Source organism: Taeniopygia guttata, chromosome 30 (genome assembly GCF_048771995.1).
Source record: "Taeniopygia guttata chromosome 30, bTaeGut7.mat, whole genome shotgun sequence".
NCBI classification, from domain to species: domain Eukaryota; kingdom Metazoa; phylum Chordata; class Aves; order Passeriformes; family Estrildidae; genus Taeniopygia; species Taeniopygia guttata.
In genome coordinates, this window is record NC_133055.1 from 1,700,541 (window position 1) to 1,714,619 (window position 14,079).

General features: G+C 56.9%; 1 protein-coding gene across 4 annotated transcripts in view; it reads left to right on the forward strand.

Annotated features, from left to right (window-relative positions):
• Positions 1-12,426, forward strand: part of ILVBL (ilvB acetolactate synthase like) — a 43,215-nt gene extending 30,789 nt beyond the window's left edge. Inside the window, exons 11-16 of one of the 4 annotated variants that reach the window (XM_072920113.1) lie at positions 2,625-2,739; positions 6,167-6,336; positions 7,393-7,463; positions 8,120-8,191; positions 9,217-9,322; positions 12,021-12,426. In XM_072920113.1, the coding sequence (XP_072776214.1) occupies positions 2,625-2,739; positions 6,167-6,336; positions 7,393-7,463; positions 8,120-8,191; positions 9,217-9,322; positions 12,021-12,265 (779 nt within the window). In that variant the 3' untranslated portion in view covers positions 12,266-12,426. The remainder of the gene's footprint in view (positions 1-2,624; positions 2,740-6,166; positions 6,337-7,392; positions 7,464-8,119; positions 8,192-9,216; positions 9,323-12,020) is intronic. The other 3 variants (XM_072920116.1, XM_072920114.1, XM_072920115.1) reach the window with 3 other exon arrangements.
• The last annotated feature ends 1,653 nt before the right edge of the window (positions 12,427-14,079 follow it).

The following is a 14,079-nucleotide window of genomic DNA, read 5'->3' on the forward strand; positions in this document are numbered from 1 at the left end:
TTTGGGGTCAGTATGAGCCGGTTTTGGGGTCAGAATGAGGAAATTTGGGGTCAAACCACGACCCGACGTCTTCTGGAAACTGCGGCTGCCGTGCACGGTGAGCGCCTCTGGGGCAAACAAACCGGTTTGGAGTGGAATTAACCGGTTTGGGGTTGGTATGAACCAGTTTGGGGCCGGAATGAACCGGTTTGGGGCCGCTATGAACCGGTTTGGGATGGAAATGAACCGGTTTGGGGTGAGACTGAGGCGGTTTTTGGGTCAAACCACGACCTGACGTCTTCTGGAAACCGCGGCTGCCGTGCAGGGTGAGCGGCTCTGGGGGAAATAAACCGGTTTGGGTCGGAATGAACCGGTTTGGGGTCGGTATGAGCCGGTTTGGGGTTTGAATGAACCGGTTTGGGGTCGGTATGAGCCGGTTTGGGGTTTGAATGAACCGGTTTGGGGTGAGACTGAGCTGGTTTTTGGGTCAAATCATGACCCGACGTCTTCTGGAAACAGCGGCTGCCGTGCAGGGTGAGCGGCTCTGGGGCAAATCAACTGGTTTGGGGCGGAATGAACCGGTTTGGGGAGGAATGAACCGGTTTGGGGCCGGAATGAACCGGTTTGGGGCCGGAATGAACCGGTTTGGGGTGGGAATGAGCCGGTTTGGGGTTGGTATGGACTGGTTTGGGGTCAGAATGAGCCGGTTTGGGGCGGAATGAACCGGTTTGGGGTGGGAATGAGCCGGTTTGGGGCGGAATGAACCGGTTTGGGGTGGAAATGAACCGGTTTGGGGCTGGAATGAACCGGTTTGGGGTGGAAATTAACTGGTTTGGGGTTGGTATGGGGCAGTTTTGGGGTCAAACTGCGACCCGACGTGTTCTGGAAACCGCGGCTGCCGTGCAGGGTGAGCGGCTCTGGGGGCGAATGAACCGGTTTGGGGCGGAATTAACCGGTTTGGGGTTGGAATGAGCCAGTTTCGGGTTGGAATGAGCCGGTTTGGGGTCGGAATGAGCCGGTTTGGGGTCGGTATGGGGCAGTTTTGGGGTCAAACCGCGACCCGACGTCTTCTGGAAACCGCGGCTGCCGTGCAGGGTGAGCGGCTCTGGGAGCAAATAAACCGGTTTGGGGCGGAATGAACCGGTTTGGGGTCGGAATGAACCGGTTTGGGGTCGGAATGAGCCGGTTTGCGGCTGGAATGAGGAAATTTGGGGTCGGAATGAACCGGTTTGGGGTGGAAATGAACCGGTTTGGGGTCGGAATGAACCGGTTTGGGGTTTAATTGAACCGGTTTGGGGTGGGAATGAACCGGTTTGGGGCTGGAATGAGCCGGTTTGGGGCTGACCCCAGGCGGTTTGGTGTCCCCAGGTGACATTTTGTGTCCCCCAGGTGACACTTTGGGATCCCAGGTGACATTTTGTGTCCCCAGGTGACATTTCTGTGTCCCAAGGTGACACTTGGTGTCCCCCAGATGACATTTTGGGGTCCCAGGTGACACTTTGAGGTCCCAGGTGACACTTGGGGTCCCCCAGGTGACATTTTTGTGTCCCCCAGGTGACATTTTGTGTCCCAGGTGACATTTTTGGGGTCCCAGGTGACACTTTGGGCTCCCAGGTGACATTTTGTGTCCTCAGGTGACACTTGGTGTCCCCAGGTGACATTTCTGTGTCCCCCAGGTGACATTTTGTGTTCCTGGTGACATTTTTGTGGTCCCAGGTGACACTTTGAGCTCCTGGGTGACACTTTAGGGTCGTTGGTGACACTTGGTGTCCCCCGGGTGACATTTTGTGTCCCCAGGTGACATTTTGGTGTCCCCAGGTGACATTTTTGGTGTCCCAGGTGACATTTTTGTGTCCCCAGGTGACATTTTGTGTCCCCAGGTGACATTTCTGTGTCCCCAGGTGACATTTTTGTGTCCCCAGGTGACATTTTTGTGTCCCAGGTGACATTTTTGTGTCCCCAGGTGACATTTTTGTGTCCCCAGGTGACATTTTGTGTCCCCCAGGTGACACTTTGGGGTCCCTGGTGCCACTTTTGAGGTCCCAGGTGACATTTTGTGTCCCCAGGTGACATTTTGTGTCCCCAGGTGACATTTTGTATCCCCCAGGTGACATTTTGTGTCCCCCAGGTGACATTTTGTGTCCCAGGTGACACTTTGGTGTCCCAGGTGACATTTTGTGTCCCCCAGGTGACACTTTGGTGTCCCCAGGTGACATTTTGTGTCCCCAGGTGACATTTTTGTGTCCCCAGGTGACATTTTGGTGTCCCCAGGTGACATTTTTGTGTCCCCAGGTGACATTTTTGTGTCCCCAGGTGACATTTTGGTGTCCCCAGGTGACATTTCTGTATCCCCAGGTGACATTTTGTGTCCCCAGGTGACATTTCTGTGTCCCCCAGGTGACATTTCTGTGTCCCCCAGGTGACATTTCTGTATCCCCAGGTGACATTTTGTGTCCCCAGGTGACATTTTGTGTCCCCAGGTGACATTTTGTGTCCTCAGGTGACATTTTGTGTCCCCAGGTGACATTTCTGTGTCCCCCAGGTGACATTTCTGTATCCCCAGGTGACATTTTGTGTCCCCCAGGTGACATTTTGTGTCCCCAGGTGACATTTCTGTGTCCCCAGGTGACATTCTGTGTCCCCAGGTGACCCCGCGGCGCTGCTGGTGGCGCTGTCCCGGAGCCTCCCGGGGCTCCGCTGCCCCCAGGAGTGGTTGGAGACGCTGAGAGAGGCGGAGACGGAGCGGGAGAGAGAAATCCGGTGAGGGACAGAGGGGACAGCGGGGACATTGGGGACATTGGGGACACTGGGGACCTTGGGGACATTGGGGGTGTTGGGGACATTGGGGACATTGGGGACATTGGGGACATTGGGGACATTGGGGACATTGGGGACATTTGGGGACATTGGGGACATTGGGGACATTGGGGACATTGGGGACATTGGGGACATTGGGGGATTGGGGACATTTGGGGACATTGGGGACAGTGGGGACATTGGGGGCATTGGGGACATTGGAGGGACACTGGGGACATTGGGGACATTGGGAAATTGGGGACAATGGGGACATTGGGGACATTGGGGACATCAGGGACATTGGGGACATTGGGGACATTGGGGACGTTGGGGACATTGGGGCACATTGGGGGGGTTGGGGACATTGGGGACGTTGGGGACATTGGGGGGGTCGGGGACATTGGGGGACATTGGGGACATCATTGGGGACATTGGGGATGTTGGGGACATCGGGGACAGAGGGGACATCCTTGGGGACATTGGGGACAGTGGGGACATTGGGGCATTGGGGCATTTGGGGACATTTGGGACAGATCATTCCTCTTTTTGGGGGAATTTTTGGGGTCATTTCCCTTTTTTTGGGATTTCATGGCTCATTCCCCTTTTTTGGGGGACTTTTAGGCTCAGACCCCTCCCATTTGGGATTTTTGGGGTCATTCCCCTTTTTTTGGGATTTCTTGGCTCATTCCCCTTTTTTGGGGGATTTTTGGGCTCAGACCCCTTTTTTGGAGGAGATTTTTGGGGTCATTCCCAATAGGGAATGGGAGTTTAGATCCCTTTTTTGGGGATTTATCGGCTCATTCCCCTTTTTTGGGGGATTTTTGGGCTCATTTTCCTTTTTTGGGGGATTTTTGGGCCCATTCCCCTTTTTTGGGGACATTTTTGGGCTCAGACCCTCCCATTTAGGATTTTTGGGCTTAGATCCCTTTTTTGGGGGATTTTTGAGGTCATTTTTCTGTTTTGGGGAATTTTTGGGCTCATTCCTTTTTTTGGGGGATTTTTGGGCTCTTTCCCCTTTTTTTGGGACTTTTCAGCTCAGATCACTTTTTGGGGGAAATTTTGGGCTCATTCCCCTTTTTTTGGAGGTTTCTGGGCTCTGACCCCTTTTTTTTGCTATTTCTGGACTCCTTCCCTTTTTGGGGGGATTTTTGGGCTCAGACCCCCCTCATTTAGGATTTTTGGGCTCAGACCCCTCCCATTTGGGATTTTTGGGCTCATTCCCCTTTTTTGGAGGAGATTTTTGGGGTCATTCCCCTTTTTTTTGGGATTTCTGGGCTCATTCCCCTTTTTTTGGGGATTTTTGGGCTCAGACCCCTCCCATTTAGGATTTTTGGGCTTAGATCCCTTTTTTTGGGGAATTTTTGGGATCACTCTTCTCTTTTTTTGCGATTTTTGGGCTCAGACCCCTTTTTGGGGGAATTTTTGGGCTCATTCCCCTTTTTTTGGGGACTTTTCAGCTCAGATCACTTTTTGGGGGAATTTTTGGGCTCATTCCACTTTTTTGGGGGGTTTCTGGGCTCTGACCCCTTTTTTTTGCTATTTCTGGACTCATTCCCCTTTATTGGGGGATTTTTGGGCTCATTCCCCTTTTTTGGGGGGACTTTTGGGCTCAGACCCCTCCCATTTGGGATTTTTGGGCTTAGATCCCCTTTTTTGGGGATTTTTGGGCTCATTCCCCTTTTTTGGGGGGATTTTTGGGCTCATTCCCCTTTTTGGGGGGAATTTTGGGCTCATTCCCCTTTTTGGGGGGATTTTTGGGCTCATTTCCCTTTTCTTTGCGATTTTTGGGCTCATTTCCCTTTTCTTTGTGATTTTTGGGCTCATTCCCCTTTTTTTGGGGACTTTCAGCTCAGATCACTTTTTGGGGGAATTTTTGGGGTCATTCCCCTTTTTTTGCGGTTTCTGGGCTCTGACCCCTTTTTTTTGGGATTTCTGGACTCATTCCCTTTTAGGGGGGATTTTTGGGCTCAGACCCCTCCCATTTGGGATTTTTGGGCTCATTCCCCTTTTTTGGGGGGATTTTTGGGCTCATTTTTCTTTTTTGGAGGAGAGTTTTGGGCTCATTCCTCTTTTTTGGGGAAATTTTTGGGGTCATTCCCCTTTTTTGGGGGGTTTCTGGGCTCTGACCCCTTTTTTTTGCTATTTCTTGGCTCATTCCCTTTTTTGGGGGATTTTTGGCCTCAGACCCCTCCCATTTAGGATTTTGGGGCTCATTACCCTTTTTGGGGGGATTTTTGAGGTCATTCCCCTTTTTTTTGGGATTTCTGGACTCATTCCCTTTTAGGGGGGATTTTTGGGCTCAGACTCCCCCCGTTTTAGGATTTTTGGGCTCATTCCCCTTTTTTGGGGATTTCTTGGATCATTCCCCTTTTTTGGGGGAGATTTTGGGGCTCATTCCCCCTTTTTGTTTGGGATTTTTGAGGTTGTTCCTCTATTTGGAGGAGATTTTTTGGCTCATTCTCCTTTTTGGGAACTTTTGAGGTCATTCCCCTTTTTGGGGAAATTTTTGGGCTCATTCCCTTTTTTAGGGGATTTTTGGGCTCATTCCCCCTCATTTGGTACTTTTGGGTTCCTTCCCTTTTTTTGGGGTTTCTGGGTTCGTTCCCTTTTTTTTTTATTTTATTTTTTTTTATTTTTCCCCATTTTTTGGGGCTCCTGGGCTCAGCCCCCCTGTCCCCCTGTCCCTGTCCCTGTGTCCCTGTCCCTGTCCCTGTGTCACTGTCCCTGTCCCTGTCCCTGTGTCCCTGTCCCTGTGTCCCCCTGTCCCCCTGTCCCTGTCCCCATGTCACTGTCCCTGTCCCTGTCCCCATCAGTGTCCCTGTGTCCCTGTCACCCTGCCCCTGTCCCTGCTGCTGGCCCTGTCCCTGTGTCACTGTCCCTGTCCCCACAGGGCCATGGCCGCGGTGTCCCCTGGATGTCACCTGAACCCGCTGTCCCTGCTGCTGGCCCTGTCCCTGTGTCCCTGTGTCCCTGTCACCCCTGTCCCTGTGTCCCTGTCCCTGTGTCACTGTCACTCTGTCCCTGTCCCTGTGTCACTGTCCCTGTCCCCACAGTGCCATGGCCGCGGTGTCCCCGGGGTGTCACCTGAACCCGCTGTCCCTGCTGCTGGCCCTGTCCCCATGTCCCTGTGTCCCTGTGACCCCTGTCCCCATGTCCCTGTCCCTGTGTCACTGTCCCTGTCCCTGTCACCCCTGTCACTGTGTCCCTGTCCCCGCAGTGCCATGGCCGCGGTGTCCCCGGCGTGTCACCTGAACCCGCTGTCCTTGTCCCTGTCCCTGTCCCTGTGTCACTGTCCCTGTCCCCGCAGTGCCATGGCCGCAGTGTCCCCGCAGTGTCACCTGAACCCGCTGTCCCTGCTGCTGGCCCTGTGTCACTGTCCCTGTCCCCGCAGGGCCATGGCCGCGGTGTCCCCGGGGTGCCACCTGAACCCGCTGTCCCTGCTGCTGGCCCTGGACCGGCTCCTGTCCCCTCAGACTCTCCTGGTGGCCGATGGCGGTGACTTTGTGGCCACAGCGGCGTACAGCGTCCGGCCCCGGCAGCCGCGGGCATGGCTGGACCCCGGTACGGAGGGGACACGCGGGGACAGGGGGGGGACACGTGGGGACATGGCCACCCCGGCCAAGGGACACACAGGGACAGTTTAGGGACATGTGGGGACACGGCCACCCCGGCTAGGAGACACCTGGGGACACCTGGGGACACAGCCAGGGACACCTGGGGACAGCTTGGGGACACGTGGGGACACATGGGGACACATGGGGACACGGCCACCACAGCCAGGAGACACCTGGGGACACGTGGGGACAGGGAGGGGACAGCTGGGGACACACCGGGACATGGGCACCCCAGCCAGGGGACACAAGGGGACACATGGGGACAGTGAGGGGACACATGGGGACATGGGCACCACAGCCAGGAGACACACGGGGACAGCGAGGGGACATGTGGGCACACGTGGGGACATGGGCACCACAGCCAGGAGACATGTGGGGACAGGGTGGGGACACCTGGGGACACACGGGGACACAGCCAGGGGATACCTAGGGACAGTGAGGCAACATGTGGGGACACCTGGGGACACGGCCAGGGACACATGGGGACACGTGGGGACACAGCCACCCCAGCCAGGAGACACCTGGGGACAGTTTGGGGACAGTGAAGGGACACCTGGGGACATGGTCACCCTGGCCAGGGGACACCTGGGAACAGTTTGGGGACACGGCCAGACCTCGTGGGGACACGGCAGTGATGTCCCTGCTGTCCCCAGTGCCTGTGGCAGTGATGTCCCCTCGTGTCCCCGCTGTGGTGGCATTGATGTCCCTGGTGTCCCTGATGTCCCCAATGTCCCCAATGTCCCCAGTGTCCCCAATGTCCCCAATGTCCCAGTGTCCCCCAATGTCCCCCAATGTCCCCAATGTCCCCAATCCCCCCAGTGTCCCCAATGTCCCCCCAATGTCCCCAATGTCCCCAATGTCCCCAATCCCCCCAATGTCCCCGATGTCCCCATTGTCCCCGATGTCCCCAATGTCCCAATGTCCCCAATGTCCCCAATGTCCCCAATCCCCCCAATGTCCCCCCAATGTCCCCACTGTCCCCAATGTCCCCATGTCCCCACAGGTCCCTTTGGCACTCTGGGCGTGGGCGGAGGATTCGCACTCGGGGCCAAACTCTGCCGGCCCGAGGCTGAGGTGACACCGGGGGGACAGCGGGGGGACAGTGGGGGTGTTTGGGACATTGGGGAAACTGGGGAAATGGGGACATTGGGGACATTGGGGGGACAGCGGGGACCGTGGTGACGTTGGAGGGATGGGATCACTGGGGGGACACTGGGGACATTGGGGGACAATGGAGACACTGGGGGACATTGGGGACAATGAGGGCATTGGGGGTATGGGGACATTGGGGACATGGGGACAGTGGGAATGGAGGACACTGGGGACATTGGGGGACATTTGAGACAATGGGGGGATGGGGACACTGGTGACACTGGGGAGACATCAGTGGGACATGGCGGGGGCACATCGGGGACATCGGGGACATCGGGGACATTGGGGACATGGGGACATTGGGACATTGGGGACATTGGGGACATCGGGGACGTGGGGGACATTGAGGGGGCTGGAGGGTCCTCAGGGCCACCCACAGGTGTCACCGGGGTGACACTGGGGTGACACTCTGGTGGCACTCTGGTGGCACTCTGGTGACACTCTGGTGACACTGGGGTGGCACTGGTGACACTGGTGACACTCTGGTGACACTCTGGTGACACTGGGTGACACTCTGGTGACACTGGTGACACTCTGGTGGCACTCTGGTGGCACTGGTGACACCGGGGCTGTCCCAGGTGTGGATCCTGTACGGGGACGGTTCTCTGGGCTTCAGCCTCATGGAGTTCGACACCTTCGTGCGCCACAAGGTCACTGCCACTGTCACCTGTGTCACTGTCATTGTCACCTGGCACTGTCATTGTCATTGTCACTGTCACTGTCACTGCCACCTGGCACTGTCATTGTCACTGTCACTGTGTCACTGTGTCACTGTGTCACTGTTTCACTGCCACTGTCACTGTCACCTGTCAATGTCATTGTCACCTGGCACTGTCTTTATCACCTGTCATTGTCACTGTGTCACTGTCACCTGGCACTGTCACTGTCATTGTCACCTGTCAATGTCACCTGTTACCTGTCAGTGTTACTGTCATTGTCACCTGTTACCTATCAGTGTCACTGTCCCTGTCCCCATCGCTGTCTCCATGTCCCTGTGTCACTTTGTCCCTGTCACTGTCCCCAGGTCCAGGTCCCTGTGTCCCTGTCCCCATCCCTGGCTCTGTCCCTGCCCCCCCCAGGTCCCTATGTCACTTTGTCCCCGTCCGTGTCCCCAGCCGTGTCACTCTGTCCCTGTGTCACTCTGTCTCTGTGTCACTATGTCACTGTGTCCCTCTGTCTGTCACTCTGTCCCTCTGTCCCTGCCCCGCAAGGTCCCTGTGTCCCTGTGTCCCCGTCCGTGTCCCCAGCCATGTCACTGTGTCCCTGTGTCACTCTGTCCCTGTCACTCTGTCACTCTGTCCGTGTCCCCCCAGGTCCCTGTGTCACTCTGTCTCTCCCTGTCCCTCTGTCACTCTGTCCCTGTGTCACTCTGTCTGTCACACTGTCTGTCCCTCTGTGTGTCCCCCCAGGTCCCTGTGTCACTGTCCCTCTGTCTGTCCCTGTGTCCCTCTGTCTGTCCCAGTGTCACTGTCACTCTGTCCCTGTGTCCCCCCAGGTCCCTGTGTCACTGTGTCACTGTGTCCCAGCGTCCCTGTGTCACTCTGTCTGTCACTGTCTGTCCCTCTGTCTGTCCCTCTGTCCCAGTGTCACTGTCCCTCTGTCTGTCCCCGTGTCACTGTCACTCTGTCCCTCTGTCCCTCTGTCCCTGTCACTGTGTCCGTCTGTCTGTCCGCAGGTCCCGGTGATCGCGCTGGTGGGGAACGACGCCGGTTGGACACAGATCAGCCGCGAGCAGCTCCCCCTGCTGGGCAGCGCCGTGGGCTGCGGGCTGGCCTACAGCGGTGAGTGACCAACTGACCAACTGACCAACTGACCACTGAGTGACCACTGAGTGACCAACTGACCACTGACCCATCACTGACCCACAGCCAGGGACAGCAGCTCCCCCTGCTGGGCAGCGCTGTGGGCTGCGGGCTGGCCTACAGCGGTGAGTGACCAACTGACCACTGAGTGACCAACTGACCACTGAGTGACCAACTGACCACTGACCACTGAGTGACCACTGACCAACTGACCCATCACTGACCACTGACCACTGACCCATCACTGACCCATCACTGACCCACAGCAGCTCCCCCTGCTGGGCAGCGCCGTGGGCTGCGGCCTGGCCTACAGCGGTGAGTGACCACTGAGTGACCACTGAGTGACCAACTGACCAACTGACCACTGAGTGACCAACTGACCCATCACTGACCCATCCCTGACCCACAGCCAGGGACAGCAGCTCCCCCTGCTGGGCAGCGCCGTGGGCTGCGGGCTGGCCTACAGCGGTGAGTGACCACTGACCACTGAGTGACCAACTGACCACTGAGTGACCACTGACCCATCACTGACCCACAGCCAGGGACAGCAGCTCCCCCTGCTGGGCAGCGCCGTGGGCTGCGGCCTGGCCTACAGCGGTGAGTGACCAACTGACCAACTGACCACTGAGTGACCACTGACCACTGAGTGACCACTGAGTGACCACTGACCCATCACTGACCCATCACTGACCCACAGCCAGGGACAGCAGCTCCCCCTGCTGGGCAGCGCCGTGGGCTGCGGGCTGGCCTACAGCGGTGAGTGACCACTGAGTGACCACTGAGTGACCCTGAGTGACCACTGAGTGACCAACTGACCACTGACCACTGAGTGACCACTGAGTGACCAACTGACCACTGACCACTGAGTGACCACTGAGTGACCAACTGACCACTGACCCATCCCGGACCCACAGCCAGGGACAGCAGCTCCCCCTGCTGGGCAGCGCCGTGGGCTGCGGGCTGGCCTACAGCGGTGAGTGACCACTGACCAACTGACCAACTGACCACTGAGTGACCACTGAGTGACCAACTGACCACTGACCACTGAGTGACCACTGAGTGACCAACTGACCACTGACCCATCCCGGACCCACAGCCAGGGACAGCAGCTCCCCCTGCTGGGCAGCGCCGTGGGCTGCGGGCTGGCCTACAGCGGTGAGTGACCACTGAGTGACCACTGAGTGACCACTGAGTGACCACTGACCACTGAGTGACCCCTGAGTGACCACTGAGTGACCACTGACTACTGAGTGACTCCTGAGTGACCACTGACCACTGAATGACCACTGAATGACCACTGACTGACCACTGACTGACCACTGAGTGACCAACTGACCACTGAGTGACCACTGACCACTGAGTGACCAACTGACCACTGAGTGACCACTGAGTGACCAACTGACCACTGACCACTGAGTGACCACCTCCCTGCCCCCATGGTGACAATGCCACCTGTGGAGGTGACAGTGCCACCGACAGAGGTGACAATGCCACTCATGAGGTGACAATACCACCCCTGGTGACAATGTCATCCATGAGGTGACAATGCCACCCCCTGCTGTCAATGCCACCCACGAGGTGACAATGCCACCCATGAGGTGACAATGCCACCTGTGGAGGTGACAATGCCACCCCCTGGTGACAGTGCCACCCCCGGAGGTGACAATGCCACCCATGAGGTGACAATGCCACTCATGGAGGTGACAATGCCACTCATGGAGGTGACAATACCACCCATGAGGTGACAATGCCACCCACGAGGTGACAATGCCACCCATGGATGTGACAATGCCACCCATGGAGGTGACAATGCCACCCACAGAGGTGACAATGCCACCCATGGAGGTGACAATGCCACCCATAAGGTGACAATGCCACCCATGAGGTGACAATGCCACTCATGGAGGTGACAATGCCACCCATGAGGTGACAATGCCACCCATGGAGTTGACAATGCCACCCATGAGGTGACAATGCCATCCATGAGGTGACAATGCCACCCATGGAGGTGACAATGCCACTCATGAGGTGACAATGCCACCCATGGAGGTGACAATGCCACCCATGGAGTTGACAATGCCACCCTGCTGTGAATGCCACCCATGAGGTGACAATGCCACCCATGAGGTGACAATGCCACCCCCGGTGACAATGCCACCCATGAGGTGACAATGCCATCCATGAGGTGACAATGCCACCCATGGAGGTGACAATGCCACTCATGAGGTGACAATGCCACCCACAGAGGTGACAATGCCATCCATGAGGTGACAATGCCACCCCCGGTGACAATGCCACTCATGGAGGTGACAATGCCATCCATGAGGTGACAATGCCACTCATGGAGGTGACAGTGCCACCCCCGGTGACAATGCCACCCATGAGGTGACAATGCCACCCCTGGAGGTGACAATGCCATCCACAGAGGTGACAGTGCCACTCATGGAGGTGACAATGCCACCCCTGGTGACAATGCCACCCATGAGGTGACAATTCCACCCACAGAGGTGACAATGCCACCCATGAGGTGACAATGCCACCCACGGAGATGACAATGCCACCTGTGGAGGTGACAATGCCACCCACAGAGGTGACAATGCCACCCATGGAGGTGACAATGCCACCCCCGGAGGTGACAATGCCACCCCTGGTGACAATGCCACCCATGTGTCCCCAGATTACCACGCGGTGGCGACGGCGTTGGGCGGCCGCGGCTTCGTCCTGGACAGCGCTGGGGACACCGGAGGGGACATCGGGGACATCAAGGACATCAAGGACACCCGAGGGGACACTGGGGACACCGAGGACAGGGTGGTGGCCGTGCTGAGGGCGGCCATGGCCGAATGTCACCGCGGTCACCCCGTCCTGGTCAACGCCCTCCTGGGCCCGAGTGACTTCCGGCAGGGATCGGTGTCCGTGTGACACTGGGGACGGCGGGGGACACCCACTGAGGGACACCGAGGGACACCAGAGTGTCACCGAGGGTCATCGAGGTCACCGAGGGTCACCAAGGGTCATCAGAGGGTCACCGAGGGTCATCAGAGGGTCACCGAAGGTCACCAAATGTCACCAGAGTGTCGCAAAACGTCATTGAGTGTCACTGAGTGTCATTGAGGGTCGCTAAAGGGCACCGAGGGTCACCAAGGGTCACTGAGGGTCACCAAATGTCACCAGAGTGTCACCAAACGTCATCGAGGGTCATTGAGGGTCATCGAGTGTCCCCAAGGGTCATTGAGGGTCCCCAAGGGTCACCAAAGGTCATTGAGGGTCCCAAGGGTCACTGAGTGTCCCCAACGGTCACCAAGGGTCACCAAACACCATTGAGAGTCATTGAGTGTCCCCAAGGGTCTCCAAGGGTCACTGAGTGTCACCAGAGTGTCCCCCAAGGGTTCCGGAGTGTCACCAGAGTGTCCCCAGGTGTCATTGAGTGTCAACGAGTGTCCCCAAGGGTCACCAAGTGCTATCGAGTGCCACTGAGTGTCACCGAGGGTCACCAAGGGTCACCAAGGGTCACCAAGTGGCACCTGGGGCCACCAAGGGTCACCAAGAGTCATCAAGCGTCCCCAAGGGTCACCAAGTGCCATCGAGTGTCACCAAGGGTCACCAAGGGTCCCCAAGGGTCACCAGAGGGTCACCGAGAGTCACCAAGTGTCCCCAAGTGTCACCAAGAGTCATTGAGTGTCCCCAAGGGCCAACAAAGGTCACTGAGGGTCCCCAAGGGTCACTGAGTGTCACCGAGTGTCATCGAGGGTCACCGAGGGTCACTGAGTGTCACCGAGTGTCATCGAGGGTCACCGAGGGTCACTGAGGGTCACCAAATGTCCCCAAATGTCACCAGAGTGTCATCAAATGTCATTGAGGGTTCCCAAGGGTCACCAAATGTCGAGTGTCACCAAGGGTCATCGAGGGTCATCAAGGGTCACCAAAGGTAATTGAGTGTCCCCAAATGTCCTCAAGGGTCAATGAGGGTCATCGAGTGTCCCCAAGGGTCACCAAAGGTCACCAGAGTGTCACCAAACGTCATCGAGTGTCACCGAGTGTCATTGAGGGTCCCCAAGGGTCATAGAGGATCACTGAGGGTCCCCAAGGGTCATCGAGGGTCGCCAAGGGCCCCCAAGGGTCACCAAGTGCCACCAAGGGTGATCGAGTGTCCCTGAATGTCCCCAAGGGTCACCAAATATCCCCAAGGGTCACCAAGGGTCACCAAAAGTCCTGAAGTGCCACCAAGGGTCATGTCACCAGAGTGTCCTCAAGGGTCATCAAGGGTCCCCAAGGGTCCCCAAATGTCATTGAGGGTCACCGAGTGTCATTGAGGGCCACCAAGGGGCACCGAGGGTCACCAAGGGTCATTGAGGGTCACCAAAAGTCCCCAGGTGTCTCCAAGGGCCACCAAGGGTCACCAAGTGCCATCGAGTGTCATTGAGGGTCACCAAGGGCCACCAAGGGTCACTCAACGTCATCAAGTGTCACAAAGTGTCATTGAGTGTCCCCAAGGGTCACCAAAGGTCATTGAGGGTCCCCAAGGGTCACTGAGTGTCCCCAAGTGTCCCCAAGTGTCCCAAATGTCCCAAATGTCCCAAATGTCCCCAAATGTCCCAAATGTCCCAAATGTCCCAAATGTCCCAAATGTCCCGAAATGTCCCCAAATGTCCCAAATGTCCCCAAATGTCCCCAAGGATCCTCATTTCCATTTTTCTCACAAGTTTTTGGGTTATTTTTTCCTATTTTGGGGATTT